This window comes from Rhinolophus ferrumequinum, chromosome 2 (genome assembly GCF_004115265.2).
Source record: "Rhinolophus ferrumequinum isolate MPI-CBG mRhiFer1 chromosome 2, mRhiFer1_v1.p, whole genome shotgun sequence".
NCBI lineage: Eukaryota > Metazoa > Chordata > Mammalia > Chiroptera > Rhinolophidae > Rhinolophus > Rhinolophus ferrumequinum.
In genome coordinates this window covers 80,803,447-80,818,722 of record NC_046285.1, presented here as the reverse complement: position 1 = coordinate 80,818,722, position 15,276 = coordinate 80,803,447, and the positions used below count along the sequence as shown (strand labels likewise).

The 15,276-nt window shown below is 37.4% G+C and overlaps 1 protein-coding gene across 1 annotated transcript in view; it reads left to right on the top strand.

Moving 5' to 3' along the window:
* Positions 1–15,276, top strand: part of GFM1 (G elongation factor mitochondrial 1) — a 39,268-nt gene that overhangs the window by 3,740 nt on the left and 20,252 nt on the right. The window contains exons 5-11 of the mRNA XM_033133449.1: positions 1,827–1,943; positions 4,346–4,496; positions 5,410–5,567; positions 6,153–6,237; positions 8,772–8,909; positions 10,588–10,689; positions 12,819–12,875. Of these exons, the coding sequence (XP_032989340.1) occupies positions 1,827–1,943; positions 4,346–4,496; positions 5,410–5,567; positions 6,153–6,237; positions 8,772–8,909; positions 10,588–10,689; positions 12,819–12,875 (808 nt within the window). The remainder of the gene's footprint in view (positions 1–1,826; positions 1,944–4,345; positions 4,497–5,409; positions 5,568–6,152; positions 6,238–8,771; positions 8,910–10,587; positions 10,690–12,818; positions 12,876–15,276) is intronic.

The following is a 15,276-nucleotide window of genomic DNA, read 5'->3' as shown; positions in this document are numbered from 1 at the left end:
TTCTAAAATGTATTTATGTGAGTGACTTATTACAGTAAATGGAACACTGCAGTCAGTAGTTGGGTTTGTGGTGTGATATCAACTACCTTCTCTGTAGAATGGGGGAAATACGACTTAAATTGTAGGGAGGGTGAAGGTGAATTCAGAAAATAATCTGGCAATTTATGCTGTTTTGCTCTAATTATAGAAGTTATAATCTAGAGTAGATTCTAAAGCTACTTTGTGTTTATTTAGACAGATCTAGAGGATCATCTTCAATTTCAACCTTTACTTGAATTTTAATTAATGCCCTGAAGTAGTATGCTGTCTTCCCTTGCTTTCATATGGTAGGTGCTAAGACAACAGCAACACTTCCTTTCTGTACCAGGTATAACTCAGTGGTGTTTATAGCATGTTACATTTTGCATATTTCTATATATTTCACATAAATGAAAAGAGAGTTTCACTTTTGACTTTTTGTAATATGTAAATGGAGCTGAAGAGTTCCTACTCAAGTTTCACATGATAGAGCTGGTGGATATAGGCAGCACAGTCTGTGGTAGTGGAAAGACCAGGAGTGATGTGTCCATCCGGTATTGAGGAACTTTAAGTGACCGTATTGCTGTGTGCGCTTAGACGAAAGTGATGTATTTGAGAAGATGAGAGTGAATTTTTTCTTTATTGGGTGTTTGTAATATTTTCTTGGTAGGATGAAACATTTTCACTTTTTATCTTTATTACTTACATTTTACTTACGGTTGGCAACAGAGGGACTCTTTCTACTAAGTCTTTCAGAATTCCAGGAAAATTCTCTTTTAGCATTTATTTGACTACTTTGGTTTGCTCCGCTCCCTTTTACCTGTTTTCTCATTTTGTAACTTCCATTAAACAGATTTTCAGGATCTGGCCTCTGTCTTTTCTACCATGCTTTCTCATCCTTTCTGTCTCCTTCGCATTTTGCACTGGGTTGTCACAGAATTCTGGAGGTCAGTCCTCCAGCTCACTAATCTGATATTCATCTACATCCCTTCTGTTATTTAGCCTGTTTTTTTCTTTTTAATTTCAACAACTACGTAGTTAATTTTCATAAACTTTTTCTTTTACTACAACATCTTTATTAATAGAGATCATTGCTTCTCAGACCTTTACATTTTATTTTCGTCTGGTAACTCTCTCCTTGGAGGCTAGTACTATTTCTTGAGCATATACCTCTCTTTCAAGCTATTGGTTTCCTTCAAATATTTGGTGATTCCTAGTTACCTATCTGTCCATTATTATAGATGGGCACCTAGAGTCTAGATTAAACAGTGGTACCTAGAGCATATTTCTTCTCGAGAAAAAATCCCTGCCTGTGAATATAACTTCCATTCAGTGGTTGTGCCTGATAGGGGTACAGGCTGATGATGAGTGTCTGGTTCAAATACCTGGTCTGAGAGTTTTCCCCTAAGAACTTTCTTTTCTGATAGCTGTACTGTTTCTCTAGAGTCAGCTGATTCAAGAATGAGATGTGGGCATAGTTATTCCACCATCCTTTAATATCCTGGCTCACCAACCATTGACCTATTCTTTCCCCTTCTGTTTCTGATCCAGGGTATTTTGGGGATCAGATGGGAGAAACACTTATTTTAGAGTTCTTTTTGTCGTCTAAATAGTGTTGTAGCTTCCTGAACATGATGAGTTTGACTGTCAGTCTGTTCCCAGCTGCTTTATATCTTATGTTCTGAACTGCTGATGACACCCCTCCCAGTTCTCCAACATCTGCCATTGATTTCTTTTATATTTATTTTGTCATTTCAAAGGGATTTGGGGAGAAAAAAGAGGTAACTATGTGTATTTTTATTTTTCAGGTCTAAACTAAATCATAATGCAGCGTTTGTGCAGATTCCCATTGGTTTGGAGGGTGATTTTAAAGGTATTATAGATCTTATTGAGGAACGAGCCATCTATTTTGATGGAGACTTTGGGTAAGTATTACAAATACACTGTTAAAATGTTAACTTTTAAAAGGTATCAGAGAGAAGGAAAAGGATGTGTTCTTTAAACATAGAGTAAACACCTTTTGAAATGTGGCTGGAAGAATATCCTCTAAGATGATTTTGTTTTAATGCTTTTAATCCTGGTTTCTTCCCATTTTGCTTAGTATTTATTCCAATGGAGAATGCTACTTTTTGTGGCTAATATGTTTATATCACATTATGACACGCATGGAGGCCTTCAGCTTGGGCCAGTAATACCTCATTCATTCACGCATTCATTCATTCTACAGACTTTTAGAAAGCAGCTGTTATGTCCTATGCATTGTGATAAAAACTGGGAAGAAAATAGGGATCATAAATATTTCCTCAAGCTATTTCATGGGATTACAAAGATAAAAAGATTAATATGTAAAAAGCAGTTAAAAATGGTGCAAAAGTAGTTGGGCAATACCAGAAGTAAACTGGTAAGTGTTTGACATGGTATTTGGTCCCTCGATCAACTTTTTGGTGACCTTTGCATACGAAGCACTATAATTGGCTCAGTGGCATTCGGGAAAATCACCTGGGGAGCTTGTTAAAACACACTATTTTATCTACCTCCAGAGATTCTGATCCAGTAGATCTAGGGTGGGGCCAGGAATTTGCATTCTGGAAAGCTGCCAAGTGATGCTGACGTTTCTGGTCTGCAGACTAGACTTTGGGTGACAATGATCTGGACAGTGAGGGGAGCCATGAATGAGCCTTTGTTCTGAGGAGTGGCCCCAATAGCCTGGCAGTTTCTCCAAAAGTACTTCTTGAGGGGTTTCCTTCCTCTGCTGTGCAACTGGGGTTGCTGGTCTGGCAGGTGGGTAAAGGGAGTTGTGATCAGTTAACTGTAGAATTTGTCACCCATCTTGTAGGCAGAGAAAAGCTGGAGGCTGCTCAGTGGATGAAGTGTTTTTCACACTTTTTGTGTGACAGCTGAGTAATGACAACAAAGTTTGTCTATCATTCCTTAGAATGTAAGGCCCTGGAGCTATCTGGTATATAATAGCTGCTCAAAAAATATTTGTAAATAGATGAATAAGTCTGCTTCCCCAGAATTACCAGGGCACAAGTTTCTGTGTTCTACAGTAGAGGCTTTTAAACTTTGTTGTACATCAGAACCACAGATGGGACTTCTTAATACACCTGCCCCCTTTCCCCACCCTAGTCCACTGGGTATGTGTATTTTGAAAGGACTCCACAGGTGATTCTAACATAAGTCTAAGAACCAGAGAGCTTACCAGGAAGGAAGAAATTAAGCTGCAAAGGCCATGAAGAATATTTTTTAGAACAATTTGCAGTTGGCTTTTACTTTTTTATTTAGGAATGTGTTTTCTGAAAAGATTGTTATTTTTGACATTGGTTTCCATCTAAAAAAATACTTTGAAACCTTTCATACCACTATTTCTAAATATCAAGTATATCCACTTCTCAGTTGTATATATTTTATCTGTAACTCTTACCTATTTGACCCCTAGAGGAATGGAGAACTGGGGCCAACGTTGAAGAGTCTGTCATATTTAGTAACCTTTTTACTACAAAATGGGGTATTCTGTGTTAGCAGTTGTGTTACTAATGAAAAGGAATAGAGTCAGCTCTCTGATCCTGCTTTAAGAGATTGATGTTCTGATTAATTTGGTTACTAGAATTTTCAAGGCTCACAGGGGCTTTGGAGTCAGGTCAGTTTGAATCTTGGCTCTTCCACTCACTAGCGGTACAACCTGGAGCAATGTGCTTGTAGTGCGGGAGACCCTGCTCGCTGCGCCATGTGTCGTGCGGGGCGTCTGGCGGGGTCTCCGGTCCCGCCCCCCACACAAGAATGCAGGACATGGTGAGGCCAAAAAGGAACACCCACGGAGCCATAGGTAGGGAAGTCATACCACTATGGTCTCGCTGGGTTTACACAACGTGCGACCTGCTGTCCGCTTTGCTGCCAACCGACCGACTCTCCTCCACTCTCCTCCACTCTCCTTCAGTCTCCTTCTCTCTCCTCCTCTCTCCTCAACTTCCCTCCGTAGCCGCAGCAGTTATATTAGTGGCCAATGGCTCAATGGCTACAGCTGACGGCCAACCAGCCACAGCTGATGGCCATTTACTACCTGAGCCAGCACCTTTCCACATGAGGCCGAGAGCCTGGAAACTGCTTTCTGGGGCTCTGTCCCCACAGTGCTTTTCCTGTTTTGCCCACTGTCTGTCTGAAATTTAAAGATAGCCATTAGTCTTATTGGCCAAATTAACACAAATATATCAGAATGCTTTCTCATCGAAAAAGATTTTTTTAGCTATTAGTTTAACTTTTTCATTGATGGTTTATATGTTTCATTGAATATCTTTCAAATACCAAAATAAAACATTTCTTTTCCTAGTCAGATTGTTCGATATGGAGAAATTCCAGCAGAATTCCGGGCAGCGGCAGCTGACCACCGGCAGGAGCTGATTGAATGTGTTGCTAATTCAGACGAGCAGCTTGGTGAGATGTTCCTGGAAGAAAAAATCCCCTCAATTTCAGATTTAAAGGCAAGTGCTCTCAAAATAAGTTTTATATTAAAAAAAAGAGGGCTCTTTTTTTTTGCTTTTTTTTTTGTGGGGAGGGGACATGGCATGGGCTTTATTATGCGTGGGTTTTATTAATGAGATCAGTAGATTTATTTAACATAACTGGTTTCTTCAAAACATTTGGCATGGCATATTTTTTTTTAAGTAGTGAGTTATATAGTGTCTTAAAATTGGAAACGAGTCCTAGTTTGTTCTAGAGAAAAACACACTTAAACAACAAACCACTTGGGTATATATCCTTATTAAGAAGAAAGAAGATAAATACAGAAATGCTACAGCAGTGAGTATATATGTTCTTTAAAAAAGAAAACATCAGTTAATTAAATATTTTTTAATAGATGATACTTGCATGTGGTTTAAACATTTAAAAAGTATGTATACAAAGGTACACAGGAAAAAAAAATCTCTCACCCATCTCCCAGCTGCCCAGTTCTGTGCCCTCTCCCTAAATAGGTAAATAGGTAACTATTTACCTATTAGCTAAATAGAGGGTTTGGGTTTTTTTGTTTGTTTGTTTGTTTGTTTGTGGCTATTACTTTTCCCTCTATCTGACACCATTAGCAGACTGTCTCACACAGTTAGCACACCATTTATACTGCTTTATGTGTGTGTCTATTTTCTATGTGTGGATTTTTTTCTCCCAGTTGAAAATTAGTGACATTCTAAGAGTGTTGAAAGCAGTTTCCTAGCCCTGAAAAAGGCACTGTTTTGTTTTTTTTTTAATTGACCTTAAGTTATAGAGGACCTGATTCTAGTCTCCATTAGAGCCAGTACTCAAAGGATATTCATTTCATTCATTTCTTGGTTTAAAATTGATCTGAAATAAAGTGTGATTTTTAGGAATTACTAATCTTTTTTTTTTTTTCTTTTGTAGCTTGCAATCCGAAGAGCTACTCTAAATAGGTCATTTACTCCTGTTTTTTTGGGAAGTGCCTTGAAGAACAAAGGAGTGCAGCCTCTTTTAGATGCTGTTTTAGAATACCTCCCAAATCCCTCTGAGGTCCAGAACTATGCTATTCTCAATCAGGAGAAGTAAGTCTTGGAAACTGATTCTTAGTTTATGCAGAAATACTTTGCACTATGAAAAAATACAAGACTGATTATTGCTGTTATGTTTGTGTTATTTTTCATAATTTACAAAAATCACCATTTCTATTTGGGTAGCAATTTTAGCACATAGAAAAATATTTATTATATCGGTTCCCATATGCTATCTGTGAGTTAGAAGTATGATTTGTTTTATTATTCATCAAGGTTTACATTGTAGAAAATTTTCTTATTTGGGACCAGTTGTTCTCAGTCATATAAAAAAAAAATAGATTTAAGAAACAAACTTTTTTTAAAAGCTCTCATTGATTATTTTTCTTTTCTTTCTCTATCACTCCATTCCTGTTTTGTTTTGTTTTTTAATTTACTCTGGTCCTATCACAATGTAGTCATTAAGCCCAAGAAGTTATTCTTACTGATTTCTTTCAGTGAAATTTCACTGATATGTGAGGTCCGAAGTGTTTAGCACATATGTGCTTTTTCTCAGATAATATTCTTTGATGAAATAAGTTGATATAAAAGAAATATCAAATATTGCATCTCACAGAGTTATATTTCCTTTATTTTAAGTGACTCAAAAGAGAAAACCAAAATCTTAATGAACTCCAAAAGAGATAATTCCCACCCATTTGTAGGCCTGGCTTTTAAATTGGAGGTAAGTTGCTTTCTAATGTATTTAACTGCGATAGGTAGGTAGAAATTGTCTTTTAGGATTTTATTCCTATTACAAAATTACTCTTATGACAGATTTGGTTATAGCTTTCTCCACTGTCACTTTTTTTTTTCACCCTTTTCATACTGTTTAGAAGGAAATTAGTATGCACAGCACACACTTAAGATGTGGGGCATTGTACTCCATCTCCTTCAGGGAGCAGTATCTACTTAAGTTATTTAGGATTCTTCTGTTGGGCGAGTTGTCTTTTCTCCCTCATTTATTTATTCAATCATTTATATCAGTATGGACTTAAATGGGTATTTATTTTGTACTTTGAGTTATAATCTAGTAGTTCGTTACTTGTTTTGTTGGCCAGATTGGCCAGGTTTGACCATTGGAGCTCTTTCAGTTGGCTTCTGTGTCTTTTTAAACATTCTCCAATGTTTTGCTTTTTTGGCTGCTTCCTTACTTTCTGCCAGTACAGGATAATCTAGGCTTTTTGTCTATAGTCCCTGCCCCAGCCTTGGAATCAGCCATTTCTTTAGAAGCTGTGGTTCCTTTTATTTGAGAATGGTATCCCAGAAACCCAGATTTGGGCACTAGGTGTGCTTTTTGCTGTGTTGTTGCTTCTGTTTATAAATTTTTAAATGGGACAAAAGGTGGATAAGTTAGAAATGTTAACAGTGGTTATTTCTGGGATGGAATTATATTTGGGGGGCTTTTCCTAGATTTTATTTTTAAATTTTTACAATATACTTATACTCTATAATGAGAAAAAAAGTAATTTTAAATTGAAAAATAGAAGTAACATTGCGGTGGCAATTTTTATGCGTAAAGCTTTAAAAAATATGTTTAGGAATATTTTCTTAGGATCCCCAGAATAGTGATTATTGAGTTAAAGGTATGGAATATTTTAATATCAAGTGATTTATATTGCCAAATTGCTTTCATACTTTTAGAATTAATGTAGTAGATTATGTCAGTGAATCTTTATCAGCCTTGAATATTATTTATTAAATCATTACTGATTTCATAAATGAAAAATGATATTTTGATGTTTCATCTTGCCTTAATTCCTAATGATAGAGAACATTTTTCCATATACAAGATTTGGAAAATCTAGTATATTGTTGTATTTCCTATTTGTAATTGTCTCTTATTTCTTTTGTCTTTCATTTTTTAAAATTAAGGTCAAAGTTTTACTTATTTGTACACACTTTTTCTAATGTTGATTTTTTTAAAAAAACAATTAGCACTTTAAAATTTATATAGTCAAATACAAGGTGTGATTAAAAAATATGGTAAATGTTTAAATTTAAAAAAATTATTACAGTAAAAGACACATTGCCATGAATCCCCCGCAAAACACTCCCCCTCACTTCGAGCACACTTATTTCATTGTTCTTGCCACTTTCTAAAGCAGTTCTGGAAGTCCTCTTTCGTGAGTGTCTTTAGTTGCGCTGTCGTGGCTGCCTCAATGTCCTGAATGGATTCAAAACATTTACCTTTCGTGGTCATTTTGACTTTGGAGAGGAGCCAGAGGACACACCATAATGTTTTTATTTGACAAAAATTGCTGTACCAGAAGCGATGTGAGACAGGAAACCTTTTCATTGTGATCAAAAGTTACAGTGAATGCTGTTTCCGAGTGCCATCTGACGGAAAGGCAGGGATCTTCAACATGGGAAGTGGTGTGTTGAACCTCAGTAGCAATACGTGACAAGTTTCAACTTGTTCGGTGCAGTCATTTGGGTGTGAGCTACAGTTGAGAGAAGGTGTGTTTTACAGTATGCCATAAATCATCCTCCATCATGACAATGCTCCATGTCACACATCGCTTCTGGTATATGGCAATTTCAGTCACATACAAACATTATGGTGTGTCCTCATCCACCTTATTCACCTTATCTGGCACTGTGTGATTTCTGCCTCTTCCCAAAAGTCAAAATGATTCAAGACATCGAGGCAGCCATCACAGCTCAACTAAAGACACTCGGAAAAGAACTTCCAGAACTGCTTCAGAAAGTGGCAAGAACGATGGGATAAGTGTATTCGAAGCAAGGGGGAGTATCTTGAGGGGAATTAATGGCAGTGTGTCTTTTACTGTAATAATTTTTTTTTTATTTAAACATTCACTGTATTGTTTGATCAGACCTTGTAGATGTATGACACAATTTTACCATTTCTAATGATATTTTTGTTGTCTTTCCAATAATTATACCTTGTTTTTGTCTTATTGTATTAAAATTAATTTATGAAATACTATTAGAAGTCAAAAGGATACTTCCTTATTATATAAATAATTTAAAAAATTTATTTCTAATAACTTTTATTTCAGAGGAAGCAGCATTAGTATCTTGAATTATAATACCAAAAATAACAACACAACCATTTAACTTGCCTACACTCAAAGCTACTAAAATTGATATGGAGTATTTGGAGGTAGTTTTGAAGATTTCCTCCTAATTTTGATTCATGTTTTGTGGAGTTTTTTTTTTTAATTCTTTCTGCCCTTACCCAATCTTGACTTCTAGGCAGGTCGATTTGGACAGTTAACTTACGTTCGCAATTATCAAGGAGAGTTGAAGAAGGGTGACACCATCTACAACACAAGAACAGGAAAGAAAGTGCGGGTGCAACGGCTGGTTCGCATGCATGCTGACATGATGGAGGCAAGTACCTGGTCATTGTGAGATCAGAAATTTCTCTAATGCAGGTGAAATAGACCTACCTTCTTGGTATCCTGAGCCCCACAAGAAAATCACTTCTAACTGAATGTGTTTTCCTCGCTTCTTCCTTTTTGGTTGGTTGTGCTACAATTCTGATACAGCTCTTTGGTATGGGCTAAATTAGCAGTTGTTAAGAACACAGTTTGTACACTGGTAGTGAGTTAGCTGTATATTTCCTCTATGGCCAAGGTTAAGGAGAAGGGACAGTTAGTTCCTAAAGACACAGAACACAAATTTAGTACTTTTCTCAAGAACTATCATTACAGAGTGTAATAGTTTTTAGGACAGTGTAACTGTGGTTCTCAGAGGTAAGTGAGAGTAATAAATTCACACATAATTTCCCACATTGTTCAGCGGATTTACTTTCTGAAATATGGCAGTTGTGAAAGCTCTATTTGACGTTAGAGCTTTGTATTTGTTGAACCAACCCCTAGAAGGGCCATAATGGTGTTAGAATCCATCTGAAGATTTAAAACCTCTCAAGGTCTGATCTGGGAGATAAATTTTGACTTGAATTCTTGAATTGGCTCTGAATCTGTCCTAACATTCTGCAGTCCATAGGGTTAGGCCTTGGCAAGAATACTGGGTGTATGAGTTTGTTTCCTACTCTCGCCCTTTCCCAGTTCAGCTCTGTATTCCTGGAGAAATTTATTAGTCTAAGCAAAATCTTCAAACATTTAGTAATTTTTGGTGGCCATAACTTCTTATATCTCCTGGAAGATGAATAGGCAGTCTTTCAAAATTTAACAGCATTGAACACACAATGTGATATATAGATGATGAATTACAGAATTGTACACCTGAAATCTATGTAACTTCACTAACAATTGTCACTCCAATAAACTTTAATAAAAAATTTAAAAACAAATTTTAACAGCATTGCTGTTTTGTAAAATAGGCAGCAGGGGGCAGGCTAGAGGGATTAGTGGTTGTCACAGCTGTTTTATGGGCCAGCAGCTAGAATTGTACAGCTATGTAGCCATTAAAGGAAGACTCACACATACTTGCTCATTCACAGCCACACCTGTTATGAATGAACTGTCAGTATATAAAAACAAAAACTAGGAAGTTTAGAGGCACCAAGGCTTTGTTCTTAGATTTCCTGTGTTTTCTTAACTGCGTGCATCTGTGAGAAATTAAGGTTATTTTGAGTACAATGGACTCCATTCTCCTGCCTTTGTTTTCAATCCTTCCTTTGTTAGTTTTTCTTGTACATATTCGTCATACACATCTCACTGTTGTACTTATGGCAACACACAAAGAACATGCTTTTTAATTCCATAGAAATAACTTCAAGAGCTGTGAGGCTCTCTATTCTGTCAGTCTGTAGATCCTTCAAGTACTGATGCCATAGCTCTATTTACATATAATCCGAGTTTCTATTTAAATATAATCTTGTCGATTGAGATGTGGTTTAAATAAGGACCTTGATTAAAAGACGTCTTGCCATGGTTGATTGTTGGTGTTGCATTGGTTCTGGCTAGTTCATTCTTTATAGAATTCATGGTGAGATCCTGCCATGTTTGTTTATGTACAATGTTTATTGTTCAGGTACTCTCTTAGTCACCTGTTCTGATTTGTATTACTTGCAAGTACAAATTTGTGTTATTTCTTTATCTAGGATGTTGAGGAAGTATTTGCCGGAGACATCTGTGCATTGTTTGGCATTGACTGTGCTAGTGGAGACACATTCACAAACAAAGATAATAATGGGCTTTCTATGGTAAGTCGTTTAATTTCAAAGCCGTTGGTCACTTGAGTTCAAAAGTATGTTTTTATGTAGTACATGTAGTACTTCAGAAAAAACAACCACAGAAATTTTCAATGAGTGCCACAGGCATCAATTGTAGACTGGTTGTGGCTCTCTAAATGTCAGTTAGACAAATGCTCTGTGTCAGCTAACTTATCTGGTTTTTCTTAGTAAAATCATTCCACAATCCTCTAAGGTTTAGCATGGAGGGAGAATCTCCACTAGACACATCTGGACGGTGGAGCTCTGACTTGTGTGCCCTGAGATCTGCCTCCCCATGGTGGGTGCTTCTCTAATTGCTGTAGCTAACATCAGGCTGGTCCCAAAGGAGTGCTCCTTCCTCAATAACTCAGCCACTAGAAAGGAGAACCTTCCCTCAAGAACTGTAAGACCAGACTGCTAACATTTAGATTAGACATGGGAATAATATAACAGAACGGAATCATACTCTGAAGGCAAGATGCAGTGAGTCTGATTTACTGCATACAGCCTCCACTGTAGAACTAGGTTCCTTTTTGTCGCTGATGGACCCTGAAGGGACGAGCGTTCAGTTAGTACACTCAGACCAAGGGAAGACCCCCAACACCGAAATTCTGCCTCTGTAAGTGGAGGGCAGGGAAAGACCGAAGAAAGAGGCTGGTGACTCCAGTCTGGCAATTAACAGAGTTCATTAAAGGAAACTTACATTATAGCCCCTTCTTGGGCAGCTGCAAGATGAAGTGGATATTCTCGACTTGCCTGACAGGCACCAGAGAATTACATAGTGTACTACATGAATGCTACCAGGTATGAAAATTGCTTTATGTGCTTGACCAGGTCAGGACAGGACAACAGCCTGTTTCAAGAACCAGCACCCAGCAGGAGGCAAGGGAGGGATTCTGATTTATGTCAGAACGAACATCAAGTACGATCAGATAGTCTCTAAGGGGGTTTTGTGGTAAGCAATCCCCATTCTGGTCCGGGTCCAGCTCATGGGCCAGACAGCGGTCAAGACATGGAATAGTCTGTCCTCCACACATGCTCAGGCAGTTCCTGCCTTTGAATTCCTTTCACTCACTTCCTATTTGCCCCTGTAGGATAGCAGGCTGTCCTACCGTATGACTGTTTGTTCTTGAGGGTGGTCCCTCCCCTGAATTCAGTAAAGAAAAATATGAATAAGTACATAGGGAATAGGTAATTTGCAGTGAACAAATTTACAATGGGTCATTTATGTAAGAACTGGTCCGACCCTAACAGATAAGCACTATAATAGTTCCTAGATCATATGATGAATTCATAATTTTATATTTAGTGTCTTTGTATAAAATATTCTCCAATATCTGGTTTTAATGTTGATTTAAGACGGTACAAAAATCATAACTAAATCTGTATAGGCTTTAGGGGGCTCTAGATAAGGGGAATGCTTTGTAAGTAGAATTGACAAGGCTTTCTATACATGCTTGTCATTAGCAGCGTGAAGGGACTGGAGGTTATGGGAGGTGCTCAGGCTTTGAAGCAAACAGACCTTGGTTAGAGTCTCACATCTGCCCTATACTACCTACTGGCCCTTGGCCACGCTATTTTATCTTCTTTCCATACCTGTAAGATTTTATTTGTAAAATAAGGATAATAGTATCTGCCTCTCAGAGTTCTGATTGATTAAATGAGGTATCATATGCATAAAGAATCTAGTGCCCTTTCTCTGTTTCTCTTATTGGTGATCATTGATTAAATAAAGAACTTGTCAGAAGATAGCAACAGTAAATGTAGCCACCAACCAATAAGAAGGCCACATCTCAGCATTTGGATTCATTAATATGATTATGTTAAATTGAACATGTCAATAAGCTTAAGGGTCTTAAACTGTTAAATAAATAGATATTTTTGTTGTTTTGGGAGGGAAGAGATCATATAAGTGGACACCTTTATTTACTTATTAATATATTGATATATTCGTTTATTTAATGCAAACAGACCAAGATATGTATTGTCTAGCCTGAAGATTTTTAATGTCTGTCCTTTGTTCTATTGTAAAACAGAATATTAAAATTAATCCATCCCTGACCTTGACCCATACAGTACTGTATATGAATTCTTCTCTGTTTTTTAAAAAAATATTTCAGGAGTCAATTCATGTTCCTGATCCTGTCATTTCAATAGCAATGAAGCCTTCTAACAAGGTAGGCATTTGACTTAATGCTCAGATTATCACAATAAAGACGAGCTCTTTTTCATGGTCTCCACAATGCACATGGTGTCATGTGATTACCAGCAGGCTTACCGTCTTTGTATCCTCTTTTGGTATTGAAATTACCTTTTAAAATTTGCTAGTCTGTTAGTAGTAATTACTCCTCAGTATATTGAAGAAATTGGTGATATTAAACTATTCATGAGACTGCTTAATAACTCTTTACTAAGTAAAGGTATATCATTGGTTCCACAGTGGTAAGTGTGACTTCCTAGATTCAGATCATAATGGGATGGAAAAGGGGAAACAGGCATTTGTCCTAAGTTGTAGGAAAACCTCACTCTGAGGATATTAGAATATTGCATAGATTAATTGCCTCATGCATTATGATACATCTCTAGATTTGTGGTAGTTATAAAAGAAACATCTGATTAGAACATGGAAAGCCTGCAAACAATACTGTTTTTCTCACTTTCAAACATGACAGATTTATGATGTTATTTGATGTCATTTTAACTTTTTACAAAGCCGACTGCTTGAATAAGTTCTGCATTCACATTGGCTTGCCATTGCAATTAGTCCTGTTCTTGAACTATAATTATTTCTTAAATTGCCTTGACATTCTTAACAATCACGTTAATTTGGCATATTGAAATTAACTCATTTATGCATTGCATTTATGACCTCTTGTCATCTGGGAACTATCATTTATAGAACGTATTGTGATTTGTCTTGTGGATGCATTAACAGCTGCTACTTTTGAGGAACTTGAGATTTTCCAGACCCTTCTCATTATAGAAAGGATAATGTTGAGGTGGCAAGAAACATTAAATCACTCCATCTCAGAAATTTGAGGAAAGGCAAACCTTACATCTTACCACAGATGTGACAGTTTCTCCCAAGGTCTTTGCTAAAGGGTTTACTTTTCCCTTCAGAATATGCAGGGCTAGAAGTTAAAGATATTATGCTTCTTCATTCCTAAGTTGAGGATTTATGTAAGACTTTTGATGGTTCACAACAATGGAGGAAATCAAATGCATCAATATCCAAAAGGTATTTTTGGTGTCTCAGGATTATCTACTTGCTGGAGTACATTAATTTAAATCAAATAATGAAGTCAGTGCATAAAGCTCTGAGTCTCCACAGTGGAGGCAGGGATGATCTAGTAAGTTGGGAGGCCCTGGCTCTTGCAGGGAAAAAGGGAGAGACTTCGGAGCTAGACTAACACAGGATTCAGTCTCGGCTTTGCCCTGCACTATCTGTATGTCCCTGAGCAGGTCATTTAACTTCTCTGTACCTGCTTGCCTCCACCTGTAAAATGTGGATAATTCTGTCTTGCAGCATTGTGATTAGAACTTGAGATAACATATACAAAACACATAGCACAGCCCCAGACACATATAATACCTGGAAGTACTGGTGATTCAGGGCTTGTTTGTTTTATTGCTGCTGTAAGAAATTACCACAAACTTAGTGGCTTAAAACATCACAAGTGTATTATTTTATAGTTGCATAGGTTGGAAATTGGTTCTTAATGGGCTAAAATCAAGATACTGGCAGGGCTGTGTTCCTTTCTGGAGGCTCTAGGGGGCAATTTATTTCCTTGCTTACTCAGATTGTTGGCAGAATTCATCTCCTTGTAGTTGTAGGACTGGGGTCCCCATTCCTTGCTGTCACCTGAGGGCTGTTCCTAGCTTCAAGAGGCTGCCCACCTTCCTAGGTTTGTGGCCCTTCTTCCTGTTTTCAATGCCAGCAACAGCAAAATGAGTCCCTCTCGTGTTTCAAATATTTCCTGCCTCTTCCCTCTTCACATCTCTCCGACCTACCCTTCTGCATTCCTCTTCCAGTTTTAAAAGCCTGTGTGATTACATTGGGCCCACCAGAATATTCATGTCTGTAACCTTAATCACCTTTGCCAAGTCCCCTTTATAGTGTAAAATAATAATCACAGGTTTGGAGGGATTAGGGCATATTCTTAAGAGGGCCATTATTCTGCTTACCATATAGGGAATTATAAGTAAGGAGAATAAAGATGCATCAAACTACATCCAAGCAGATTGTTTTGAAAGTCTCAGTGTTGATCTTCACTCTCTTGAATCTACAATAGTCTTGGTAAACATGCTGATTCCTTTGATTCTATTAGAGGGTTTTTAAAATACAACACAGTAACAAGATTCCACTTTCTGCTTTATGGGCAGTTTTCCACAAATAGGAAAGGGAATAGAGTTAAGTCTTGGACTTGTTTTGTATCTTGATGTGGAAAGAAAATGTCAACAGCTAGCTAGTCCTGCTCTCTTGGCTGCGTGGTATCCAAGCTTACCTATTACAAGGGTACGGCCTCGGAACTGGGTGGTGGATCGTTTTTATTTATTCCCTGCTTATGTATTTGATTT